Source organism: Amyelois transitella, chromosome 9 (genome assembly GCF_032362555.1).
Source record: "Amyelois transitella isolate CPQ chromosome 9, ilAmyTran1.1, whole genome shotgun sequence".
NCBI classification, from domain to species: Eukaryota; Metazoa; Arthropoda; class Insecta; order Lepidoptera; family Pyralidae; genus Amyelois; species Amyelois transitella.
This window is the reverse complement of record NC_083512.1, coordinates 3,334,352-3,348,115: the sequence shown is the minus strand read 5'-3', so window position 1 is coordinate 3,348,115 and position 13,764 is coordinate 3,334,352. Positions and strand designations below refer to the sequence as shown.

General features: G+C 34.2%; 1 protein-coding gene across 1 annotated transcript; it reads left to right on the top strand.

Moving 5' to 3' along the window:
• The first annotated feature begins 5,560 nt into the window (after positions 1-5,560).
• LOC106134637 (barH-like 2 homeobox protein) lies at positions 5,561-12,735 on the top strand. Its single transcript, XM_013334732.2, has 3 exons — positions 5,561-6,043; positions 7,882-7,995; positions 11,776-12,735. The coding sequence occupies exons 1-3, from the start codon at positions 5,608-5,610 to the stop codon at positions 12,144-12,146; spliced, it is 921 nt and encodes a 306-aa protein (XP_013190186.2). The 5' UTR covers positions 5,561-5,607; the 3' UTR covers positions 12,147-12,735.
• The last annotated feature ends 1,029 nt before the right edge of the window (positions 12,736-13,764 follow it).

Genomic DNA, 13,764 nt, shown 5'->3' with positions numbered 1-13,764 from the left:
CAATTTACAAATGCCCTACTTTATAAAAACGTGCGGTCACTACCCTTCAAATACGAGAGATCTTGAGAATAACAAACGAACAATTTGTATACTACTGTCGAGGTTCCCAAATTACAGCGTGCATAGTTCTGGGGATAAAAATATTTCATGAAAATTATTTCAACAAGAATTTAGTTATAAGTCACATTACAAATGTACAATCATGTCACCCCGTGGGGTGGGGGGTACAGAGCCAACAGTCTCGAAAAGACTGTAGGGCCATGCATGTTCGGCTGTATTTTAAAATGTAAAATACATTCTTATAAAATTAATTTTGTATGTATCGGCTAGACAAACTTTAAAAATCTTCAAGCATCAAAATTCACACTCATCAGCTTAATGAGCTGCTAGTATGTTTAAAGTATATAATAATAATAATAATGTAGAGATGCTGAAAATTCACATAACGAAGAAGCTGGAATATTAGGGACATGTAATGAGAAGCCACAAATACAGTCATTTTAAACCAAAATTCAGGGCAAAATTAAAGAAAAACGGAAATCCAGGCCGCAGAAGAAGATAATGCCTTGCAAATGTCCTCCAACGGTTCTCTCCATTTCTTCCACATCAGTACTACATCTCTTCGGAGCAACTAGCCCAAGAGTGCAGCTACCCAACCTAAATGATACCCAATCTTCATCAGAAAACACCATAAGAAGATGAATAATTGGTTTCAAATACAATACAGGTATTGAAAATTCTCGGTTTCTTTTCGGCATTTTGCTTGAGTAAACACAACACAGAATGCCTATGTGAAACATTGAGGAATTTGAAGAACTATAATTTTTTTACCATAATGATATAACCTCAACATTATCATCAACATTTATTCAAGTGAAGTTCATTTTATATTTTGTCCATATCTGTTTTTTCTTTACACCACAAGATTATGTTAAGATTAGACCATATTTCCATAGATACTAAAAATACTTAGGTACATGGGACTAAACATAAGTAAGTACCTAAATTGTAAATGTGAATGTGATAGCTTTCTCTCTGGAGTAAACTCTCTGGAATACTGTCCAAATTGTATTTCTTGAAAAACATTGTACCTAACAAACAATGCGCAGTTTCCTAATACTTGTGTATGTAACGTACAGTCGGCAAGATAACGGGTCGTCGGCTCATCATAAAGGGCCCACAACGGCGGAGATTTGTTTATTTTTTATTTCCGCTTTTAATGCGAAGCTTGGCGCGCCACCGCTTCGTAAAGTAACGTTATTATAGAAATTTATTCTTTACGTAAATAATTTAAAGTACACTTCTTATGAAATCAATTCATTTTTATAATCACGTCTATATCCCTTGCGGGGTCGACAGAGCCAGCAGTCTTGAAAGACTGACAGGTCATGTTTAGCTGTTAGGCTTAATGATAGAATTGACATTCAAATAATGACAGGTTGGTAGCCCAAGCCCATCGCCTAAAAGAAGAATCCCAAGTTTATAAGCCTATCCCTTAGTCACCCTTTACGACATTCTTTTTTGTATTGGTGCCGAACCACACGGCATTTTTACAGCGATAGTTTATCGCGTGATAAAAAGGCGCGCGCGTGCCGTGGTACGGGGGCTGGTGAACTTATGTTTGCTATCTTTCCGTTTTCTTTTTATTTCGTGGCTGCGCCGTCGCTCGCTTTGTTGCAACTTTCATGGATTTTGTATTTGGTCTACTTATGATTCTATGCTAATGTTTTAGAAATAATATTCAAGTTTTAAATTATTTGAATATTGTTAGTTTAAAAATTTAAAGCTTGGAATTTTTTGGCAGACTTATAAGGTAAAACAGATTGTACCTAAGTCTGAAGATTCCAATGAAACTTTAAAGTCTAATTTTCTGTAAGAAAATAAAATAAAATCTATTATTGCCACAGAAGTTTAAGTAATAAAATTATACGTTTATAAGATGCGTTGTTGGAGTTGTATGAAAGTAACTATTATCGAACTGTTCTGTTTTATTCTAGATATACTAAAAAAAAACCCGACTTTCCCCACCATAAACAGTTTTCATGAAGAATAAATATTTTCATTAATGACTGGAGAAAACATGAAAATAAGCTATCCAGGTCCATAAAAAGTTTTTCTGAACTAATTGTTACTTTTCTTTCTGCATTTCTTGAACAGTAGTTCTGTAGTGACACCTTTACTTTGCTCTCAGAATTATGACATTGTTCTCATACTACGCCACAAAAGCTAAAACCTCTTGCATTATAAATAAGCAGATTCACTGGAAATGCTCATAGATGTCGCTGTACAGAAATGTGCAGGTCGCCTTTGAGTCTCTTTGAGAACTACTGTTTATCCCTTTTGGTACGAAGACGTCATATTTATTTATGTCTCGAACAGATTTTCCATAATAAACTTTCAATCTATCATTTCACGTTGTTTTAAATATAGGTTTTAAGGTAAAGTGACATATATTTTTTTTTAACTGGAAGTGGTCGATCGATCGAAAAAAAGAGTCCATAAATAAGCCATTTTTATTATACATTGTTGCGTTTTTAACGCTTTAATACTACAATAGTCCCTAAAGTCCTATATGATAAGAGTCTTTTTTAAGTAAGTAGATTTTCATTTCGTAGCAAGTAGTGCTACGACGTTTGCTACGACGATGCTACGAACTGCTATAATTTTGTACACATATAAACTTTTTTCGCGCTACCATATTTCATTTAAATTGTTTGAATGTAAAAGTATAAAATCCAATAATGAATTTTTCTTGCATTCGGGTTAGTATAACCGTGCCGTACTAGTTACATTTTACAAGCAACATAAATAAAATTTTGACGGGTGCAAAACTATAGTCTTGGTCTAATCTTTCTTATGTGTGAATCTTTGATTTGATGAATATTCAACGATAAATTTTATTCATAATGTAACATTTCCGACTGTGAAAGTAGCCCCTAATTTTCAACTTTTCATTATAACGACATCTAGCTCTATTTAAATCAGTAACAAAAACAGTAAATCGTAGGTTATTGTGTTGTCTGGTAGTATTACGTACTGTTAACAGATGGCGTTCCAAAAATTCACTGTAGAAATGTTGATTTTCATACATTTTCTTATAACGGTCCCATGGATATATTTTCTTTTTAATTGATAAGGAACAGTAATTGAAATCAGCCAATGTTTTGTGAAAAATTACTTCGAGGTAATCGAAAATATTCCCAAGGCCCGCTCTAATTTTTAAACAATGAAATGCAACAAAGTAAAAAAAAATTGGATAAGTATTTAATACTGACTTCAGTTTTTATCTGCCTTATTAATAGTTTAAAGAAACGAATCCCAATCCCAAGATAATTTATTAGCCTTCCCTTGTTACCTTTTGCAATATGCACTGGATGACAAACAACTGGCACACACACAATGCTTATTAATTAATTATTACACCTTATTTTATTGTTTTATATTTTGGACCCAAAATTCATGTGAACTTCTTTTTATATTTTGTCTTTATCTGTTTTTCTTTACACCACAAGATTATGCTAAGATGAGACCACATTTCCATAGATTTATAAAAATACTTACATGGGACTAAACATAAGTAAGTACATACTTAAATTGTAAATGTGAAAGTGTATTTGTTGCTCCGTCTCTCACGTTTACGTGAACCGACCTTTATAAAATTTTATATACATAGGTATGTAAAATTTATTGTACATAGGTACAGTATAGAGTAGAGGTTAAGAGGGTATTTTCCACGCGGGCGAAAGCTTGTTTCTATAAAGCCTTCATGCTGACAGCGAAGGAAAATCGGTATGCGCCGGCTACTCTTTTCTTTTCTTCGGTCCCATTTTCTCTTGCCAAAAACGTCAATCTAGAAGATGACTTTTTAAGGCGATAAGTCGTTCTGTCATTAACTCAGCATCACAATTTTCTAGCTTAGGTAACCCTACCGTCGAGTGGTTTTTTTCTAAATTGTCTGTCTACACTGTGAAACTGACTACAAAATACTACACTTAATAACCCTCCTTTTTGCTTCGCCGTTGTCGAGTAAAAAAATTTATAATTAATTCATTTCAAATGCTTATTTTGTTTTTAATAGATTCAGGTCCTACTACTACTACATAACAAAATTTCTCGTAGGGGTAGGTAGAGACTACCTATTTCTTTCCACTTGCAACGATCCCTGCACATTTATTTCGCTTCAACTATTGTAAATAGAAATACACAAGCATTTTAATGGAAGTAAAGTTTATCAAGAAATAATATTACTGAGAGCATCGATAGTCGAATCTGTTAGGTGCCTTTACCGATTCATCGAAGCCACCGGTTCAAATCTCACCTCGGCCATGAGTACCAATTACAGAATCGAAGTTATTAAGTTTATTTCTAACCGATGCTCTTACGGTGAAGGAAAACATCGCGAGGAAACCTGCACATTCATGCAACTAGATGTGTAATTATGATCAATCCAGTACGGGTTAGGTTTATCCGCAAAAGTTGCGGAGGTCAGATGGGAGTCGCTTCGTGTAAAAACCTGACTCACCTAATCCAGGATCCATTGGCAAGGGCTTACCCGGGGCTCCTCTCCATGGTGCCGAGGATGCAACCGGGAGTAAAGCAAGGAAGAAGAATATTACTGAAACTAGTGAAGATTTTGCCATTTTTATCACTTCAAAGAATCCACATTAGTGGAAACTTTTTGATTAAAAAAGAAAGTTAGGTAATTTACATATTGAATTATTGTAGACATGTCTTTCTGTATTTATTGAAGTTTACTTATAGAACCGAAAACCGTCAAGATTGCATGAAGTTATTAATGTACGCGGATGAGCTAAAAGAAATAAGTAGGTACTTATGCAAAAATGGTTTAGGATGTGGGCTCTACCTATAGGTACTCTTCGGAAAAGAAGCATGATGTACCTACGTTTATATTTTACTTTTATAATGTTCGCTAGTTGTAGTAGCTGAGATAGTTGATTCAAAGCACTGTCATTTAATTGCATTATTAATACACAAGTGATCCTAATCGTGCATTCTAAGTATGAATTGTACCATGTTTTTAAAGTCTCGTTAAAGCTTACGTTAAGCTTGACATTAGCAGCGACATAAATTTAAAAATCAACTTCATACTTTCTTATTCCAATACAAAAAAAAATCCTACTACATCTCAGAGACAATAATATCAATTGCAATAAAATACCATCCCAAAACGACGTGATAAATCCGCCCATCGCCCCCCAGCAGTAAACACTAAATCACTTAAATCTGCGATATGATCGACAATAACCGAGCAATTCGATCCAATCCTCGTCCCGAGTTTTTAAGGGTGCTTTGTGTAGTAAAGAGGTCTGACATAACGTGTTACCAAATAAAAGAAAGGTGTGAATTCTCACGGGCGCTTCTTGAAGCCCCACCTACTTAAGATGGCGTTATCCCCACCTACCGTTTGTCAGCCAGTAGCGTTTAAGGATCTCCTCTTGCTCGTACCTACAAACTCCCGAGCACCACCTATTTCCAATAGCAATTATCACTTTAACGCTACCTTGCCACTTCAGATTAGATTCCGTCTTTGCATCCAGCTTTCACTACGCGTACCTCATCTTAACAAATTATGAACGCCTAACCAAAATGGACACAATCGAAGATATATCAAGCACGTGTGAAAACGACGTCGAAAACAGTGTTTTCAGGAAAAACAGTTTCGATTGCGAAACGGAAACCGATTATGACAGTGAAAACGAGACTATTGATGTGATTTGTGAAAACAGTGTAAATACAATCGCCAGGAATAGTGACAAAATTATTGCGAATACATTTCCTGCAGATAGGAATTATTTGTATGAAAGTCGTATTTTATTTCCAACTAAATTTGATACTAGAAACGTTTGTGATGATAGTGAAGCCAATGTTATAAGACATTCGGTAAGCAGTGTAATTAATAGTAGAAGTAAAACATTTTTGATTGATAATATTTTAGGTAACGATAAAGATACTAATGTTGAAATTAGTAATAGGACTAACACTGATAGTGATAATTTTGAAGAAGCAGCTGATGAACATAATGGTGAGTATATTTTTTATATTATATTGCATTCCTTTTTTAATAAAGAAGTTACGTTTTATGGCTAGAAACAAGACAAATTGTTGAGCCGAAGAAAAGGAGACATATCTTACACATAATAAAAAACGTTTTATGTTTTGAATAACACTAATAAAACAGAACATTCCAAAATTTACATACTTCCTCAGGACCTATGTAAATATCATTATGATTTTTTAAGTACCTTTATTCAATTTTTTTTATTCATCATAAATATAAATATAGGATAATATACGGGACAAATTACACTGATTGAGTTAGCCCCGAAGTAAGTTCGAAACTTGTGTTACGAGATAGTAACACATCGATACTATATTTTATAATTTATAAATATTTATATAGATATACAACCGTCAGTAATAGGTACTATTTGCTATAAAAACACCAAAAAATTACTCAAGAAGATACTTATATTTTAATTTCTCCAAGAGCGGAGTACACTGTGACTATAGTTTCAAAAGCGTGAATATTTCACAAACATATCCATAAATTTAATTATTAAATTTAGGTTCACGCATACCACGTATCAACGATACACCACGAATTTATGATACCTAAAATTAAGGGTGCAACTGGGGACACGCAAAGATGAGAGAATGGAGAGAGAGAAATAGGTAGGAAAAGGTTCGACTGGCAGAGAATGCCTTGTGGCATTAAGTTCACCTGTCGTACATTTTACGTGCATAAAGTTTAAATAAATATAATAGGATGCTCTATTCCCGGTTGCACCATCTACTTAACTACTACTTACTTACATACTACTGCTAAACTTCAGGGCCAAGACCAGGTTGCCAGCTTTCTGACATTCTTTTTCCACTTTCTTCTATTATTTTTCCACACACACAAAGTGTCAGACAATCAAGACTTCTAAGAATTCCTCGTTTAGGTACCTACTTTACAAAAAATTCCTATAAATAATCTCAAATCGTTCGAATTGATTTTATAATTTACACACAGTCCTTAACTTAATTATTACGATAACAATTTACGCACACATAACATCTTCATCTGTACTACGGTTGTCTCCTCATTTTCTGAAAAGAAACGGATTTGATATTTGATTTAAAATTTGTATGACTTGTTATTCATACAAATTTTGTGTTATAAATGTATGATGTGTCCCGTTAAGCGCACCTTGAACATTAATTAATATTGCATACTGCGGTACCATCATCCTCCTGACTTTAGTCCCGGTTACATCACCACTCCGAAGAGAAGCCGGGTATATAAACCCGGGCTTCGTCTACCCGTCCGGCTTCCCGCCGGCAGGTCTTTCCACACGTAAAAGCAAAAAAAGGTTTATACACGAAACGACTCCCGTCTGACCTCTGCAACCATTGCAGGGGAACCTAACCCGTATTGCATCGATCATGGTTACACATCCATAAAACCTCGCTTCTTTCCCGATTAGAGATAGGCGAAGGCTACATTTTTCTTACCACTAGCATATATATGTTTGAGTATGTTAAGATGGTTCGGTCATTTGGAGAGGATGAATGAAAGCTGGTTGACTAAGCAGATATACAAGGAGAGTGTGGAAGGAAAGGTCAGAGCGGGAAGACCTAGACGAAGGTATCTTGATCAAATTAAGGACGTCCTGGTCAAGGGGTCAGGTCAAAAGTACCTGAAACCGCCGAGCTTGCATGAATCGAAGGAAGTATGCAGAGATCGTGGCAAGTGGAAAGAGGTAGTCTCTGCCTACCCCTCCGGGAAAGAGGCGTGATTTTATGTATGTTAATTCTACACTCTTTGCATGGAAATTCGACGATTTTTGGTACACTAATAATACTGTTCTGTTCTAGTATCGTCAACATCAACGTGTCCGGATCTAAATGCTCTGAACGAGGCGGGGCTCCTTGCTGGCCATGCGTACGCGCACTGGCTGGCGTCGCACCAACCATCTTCAACTTATTACGGTAACAAAACTATACAAACTAGACATTTTGGATAATATTCATATTTTCTATTAACAAATTTGTACAATGTGTTTTAAATGTTGAAAATTTAGGAAAAAATAGGTAGTTATGGCAACGTCTTTATCCTTTACGGGGTAGACAGAGGCAACTTTCCCCAACTCTAAACTTCTCGTAACTATATTCATTTGTACTGTGCAGAGGTAATAAACATACTTTCCCATAAGTATTAATATTTTGTAACAAATTAATTCTAAATTCAGAAGAATTCAATGTGAGAGAGATAGTTATGATCCTAGTCTTCAGATACGCATTAAGATTTTCAACTTGTTTCGAAACTAACATCAAAGAAGAGGAGCACGTTTTCAAATCGATCTTTTTACTTTTGGGGTTTTTGACATGAAATTCTGTGCGCAGATTATAAATAGAGATCTATCAACTTAATTTAACAAGTTATATCTATGAGGAATTTATTCTCTGCTTGTTTTAGAATTTAATGACTTCATATCATTAAGAGAAGCCTACATTTTAATGGTCGATATTAATATACTTACCCACCAAATTAGCAAGAGATCGGATCTGTGTATAGATCAGTCTCAAAAAATTACCGCCGGCTTGCTACCCACTGGTTCAAGACAATCACAGTGTTTCTCTTCTCTTTATTACCTTTGACTGTCGAAACAATATTTTTATAGCTGTTTTAGATATACATACTTACATACATATTATCATGTCTATATCCATATTGAAAAAAATATATATTCTAAATTTTAGAACTTTATCTAACTTTGTTAAATATTATTATTAATGTTTTCAACTACGAATTTGAGTAAGTGGTGTTAACCTTCAATGGTTTACACATTTAGCAATTACATTAAAATATGTACCTATTAAATTGTAATTTTATCATGTAGGTATCAATGTAGCCTACAATGGTAGACCAAATACTTAAATAAATAAACCTACCTATAATAAAAGCGCCGAGAACGAAACGGCACCCTATGCTAGACACACATACGTATTCAAAATTTGATTACGAAAATATATTTCAGATGCTACAATATTTATAGCCATATCTATTATTCTTATAATTTTTCTCAGCGTGCCACACCAAAATAGATTGCTTCGCAGCTCGCAGCATCACTCTCGAAACGATCCCCTATGCTTAAAGCAAAAAAAAAAAAAAAATTTGTGGTAATCAGCGTTTCACCCTAATCGCAATAAGCACATTAGTTGGCATGTGTAGATCGCGTGATAATGCGAAAGGTGCGAATCTTCGCACGCATGTGCACGCAACTTTATAAGCCCAGATGATTAGGTACCTACTTACAATTATTTTTTATAACTCTGCCGCGGGATTATGAACTTTGAGCGCACCTTTTCTCTGAATAAATGGATAAGAGTTTCCCGCTAAGCGATAGGGAAGGCAGAGCCTACAGTCTCGAAAAGTCTAGAAGACCACGTTGATGATAGAATTGAGATTCAAATAGTGGCAGCGGTTGCTAGCCTATCCTATAACATAAGCATCTCAAGTTTGATTGACAGATTTAATTATTAAGAAAAACTTCTAACATAGGTGTTTCTGTTTGTTTATTTATAAATAATAAAAGTTTAATAAATAAATAGAAAATACACTGGCTTCTTCGATAGGATTTTGAATAGAAAGATGTCTGAATTTTTTGAAATAACAATTCTTTCTGTGTTAGTGGTTTATGGTGTTTTCAAAATACGTGACCGTACAATTTACTCCTGCGCATTCTCGAAATACAATTATTTGGTTGAGATCGTAAGTCAACTGTCCTTTGGCATGTCAGTGGCTATAAAATTAGTGTGACAGTGTCATGTCCGGGAATTGGATGGGGGTCCGAGTGGTGTTCAAACTTTCTATGTCAACTTATCTCGTAAACATACAGTGAACGCAGCCGTGCATAGACATAATATACAAAGCTGCGGTGATTTATTAATAAATATCAATCAACATGAGGAGCGCAAAAACTTTCGAACCGTTAGTCTGATTTTCATGAAAATATGTGTCAAAAGGATCTGTCAAAAGAATTTTTAAGTTCGTAGGACATCAAACTAAGTAGTTTTTGAGATATCACAATTTTGCAGAAAATTTAAATTGTTCGCAAGGTCCAAGTTTGCGGCGAACGACTTGTTAAAGCTATGAAACGTCGTCATGTCCTGTAATCAATTACAATCAGGCAGAAAATATTAAAAAAAAAGATATAGTTTTAAAAAAATCTGGGATAGAAGTGAAACGTACTTATAAAAAAAAATACAACCAGGAGCACGCCCAGATGAGAAACGGGAAAGTTAAAAAACAAACACATATCTTCAACCTCATTTCATCAAATACAATAAAATAAAAATAAAATAAAAACAGCATAAAATGTTCTAATTCGTTAGCTCCACACCGCGCTATGATTCTCGCGACGCATCCTCGGATTCCTTCGTCGAATTGTCGCATCGGTGGTCGCGACTTCGCACTTATGTGACAGTCAACAGCTGCCGCGATAATTGCCAACAAAGCTCGCGTGTTTGCTCGCCGTCTTAACGCACTCCCTTTACTATTGAACTGTATCGGTAACTAAATTAACGAGAAGTACTTTAATTTTTTGCTTAAATTTTAAAAGTTTTCGCTCAAATTTCACGTGCATTTTGTACATTTTACAAGTGCACAAATACTGGATTTATCTCATTACTGTTTTAAAGGCAAATGTTTCCAATTCTACTTTTAGACAACTTTCTTGTGTCATCAGGATTTTTTCGGATTGCCACTGCTATCTGGACCTCGCAAATATAAATAAATAGTTAAATTGGAATTGTCTTTTTTTTCATTACCTAACCCTTCGGGAAAAGAAGTATGATTTAGTGTTCATTGAGATTTTTATTTATATTTATAGCATTGTTTTTCGTTATGGATAATTTGGCGTTTCGTTCGGGTTTGAATTTAAGAAAACATAATAAAAATGACATTCCTGCTAAGTTCATAAGATTATGACCATTTATTTTTATATTTGAGAATTTTTCCTAGCTCACTGAATAAGGCAACGCAAGAAGATAAATTAAGTCTAGCTAGTCAAGTCTTATACACAGAGTTTACATTAACCATAGAGATATTGTAAAAGCCAAAACAAAATCAATTTGAGCAGCAGTTTTTCAACGTTAACCAGGAACTAAGCATGAAATCTAATATATCGTTAATCGCTTATGCAAATCGTTAGCAAGCGGTTAGCACACCCATCACATACGCCAGCCACAATACTATGTTGACACGCGGGATGTCAAACTGCGCAGGCGCACCGCAAACATTCAGATTGTGTTTATAGCCACTTAACGAGAGCCTGCGATAATTCCGATTAGTGCCCTAAAAAACTTTACCATGTATTTGTTTTTAGCAAGACGAGCTACTTTGTATGATGTGCTTATTTACTTGTTGTACGCCTACATGTTACTAGGTGCAAGTCATGCATTTATGATTGTCTGTTCCGTTAATAAACATAAGTAGGTAATGTCCAAAATAAATTAATTTCTATCACTTTCGTACGAAGACGTTTGTAAACGAACCATGGCACCGTGGTGGTATAGTGATTTATTTTCCCAGTATATTTTGGTGTTAAAATAGATATCTATATCTTGACCACCCCTTATCTTTTTATTTGTTAAGTGAACAACATCATTAAATGATGCATAAGACAAATTTATAGTTTTTAATTATCATTAAGCAAAGAAATTTTTTTTTATTTATCAAGCTATATATTATAATTTTTTTTAATACAGATGACAAACACAATAGGAGACCTCGACGAGCCGGGCCTGAGAGAAAACCAAGGCAAGCCTACAGCGCCAAGCAGTTGGAGAGGTTAGAAGCTGAATTTAAACTAGACAAATACCTGAGCGTATCCAAGAGAATGGAGCTATCAAAAGCGTTAGGCCTTACAGAAGTACAGATAAAAACTTGGTTCCAAAATCGTAGAACGAAATGGAAGAAACAACTGACGTCACGACTCAAAATTGCGCAGAGGCAGGGATTATTTCCAGGACAAATCTTCGGACACACCCCGCAAGCATATTCCCTTCTGAATCCGTATGCGTATGCGCCTCTTAGTTGCGTATTTTCGCCAGTCCCATTACCTTCGTCGCCACCTTGAATATTATAATTGTCGACTCGGAGCGTTGTTCATAGAATTAACAAATAAAATAGTTATTTCGCTCTTTATGATACTATTGATGGTTTTGAAAACCTAAATAAGTTAAAAAGTTTGTCCATTCCAAATAAATGTGTATTATAGAAACAGAAAACGAAATGTATAGAGGTAAAACTTGTTATTTATTTTGACGTACATATCATGATAGTTAGAACCAGGACCACACATGATAATTAGTAAATAGATTTGTTCAGATGACTCGCATTAATGAAGCTAATTATTTAAAATTCTTAAGCCTGCAAGGTGAGGTCACGAAGCTAATAATTATTTAAAAACTTATAGTTATTAGGATAAGTAATAAGATACATATCAACGTTGTAAATTTTAAATGTATGTTTATTGTTCATACCCGCGGCTTCGTCCACTAAATTGTAGAATATATTTATTAAAATAAAACTCCAATGACTTTTCCGTGTCATGATATTCGTTGTTAACGTCATTTAAGCAGATTCATCATCACAATTCGTATCATTCCATTCATTTTTAACTATTTTAATTACGGTGTGAAATGTACATAATTAGCTATTTATTGCTTAACTAGCGACCCACCCCGGCTTCGCACGGGTGCTAAATTATAAATGTTATTATACATAAAAACCTTCCTCTTGAATCACTCTACCTGTTACAAAAAACTGCATCAAAATCCGTTGCGTAATTTTAAAGATTTAAGCATACAGACAAACAGACTAAAATAGCGACTTTGTTTTATACTATGTAGTGACACTACTTTTAACGCCTTACCCGTGTCCCAAAACGAGGTGTCAAAATATTCGTCATCCTGTTGATGGAATGACGAAGCTAATTATTATTTCAAGAGATTTAAACGTCATATTATTTTTTTTAACCCCTCTGTATGATGTTTCATAACCCACACATGTGTAATCTCAGTAAATTACACTATTGGTGCTTTTTAATTTTACGTCGTAAAGAATAACTTTTTTGAATTGTAGATATATTTTTGTTTATCTTTTATTTGTACAAAGTTTATTATAAAATTAAGTATCCTTGAGTTCGTATCGTAACAAGTTTCGAACTTACTTCGAGGCTGACTCAATCTGTGTAATTTATCCCGTATATTATATGTATACAGTGTTATACATAGGTACACACATAATTAACATATTGTCATTTAAATAAGTTATGTTTACAACCATTTTAGAAAAGACTTTGATAAGTATTTTAAAAATATTGTGTAAATAGTATTAAGGTACAATCATTATATATACTTAGTTATTATCTATCTATAGGTATAGGGAATCGGGATATAATAATAACTTTAATACTGTAAAAACCATGTAAATATGTCTTTAATTTAATCTGCAATATTTAAATATCAGCCCAATAAAATCAAAGAACTGGAACATTTATTTCATTAAATCACTACCTTTACTCGCAGCTTCGCCATCTACAAAGAATATATATAATTTTTACCGTAATGGGGTTTATCCTTTTCCAAATTCTGAATTAGGTATATATACGCAAATCATTATTTTATACTACTTGTATTCCTTTTTTTGTATGGCGTTCGTCGAAATAAATAAATACTTTAAAAAAAAATTGG

Coding starts and splice junctions, on each gene's coding strand:
- LOC106134637 (XM_013334732.2), top strand. CDS start 5,608: ATGGACACAATCGAAGATATATCAAGCACGTGTGAAAACGACGTCGAA. Junction 6,044..7,881: donor AGCAGCTGATGAACATAATG/GTGAGTATATTT, acceptor GTTCTGTTCTAG/TATCGTCAACATCAACGTGT. Junction 7,996..11,775: donor ACCATCTTCAACTTATTACG/GTAACAAAACTA, acceptor TTTTTAATACAG/ATGACAAACACAATAGGAGA.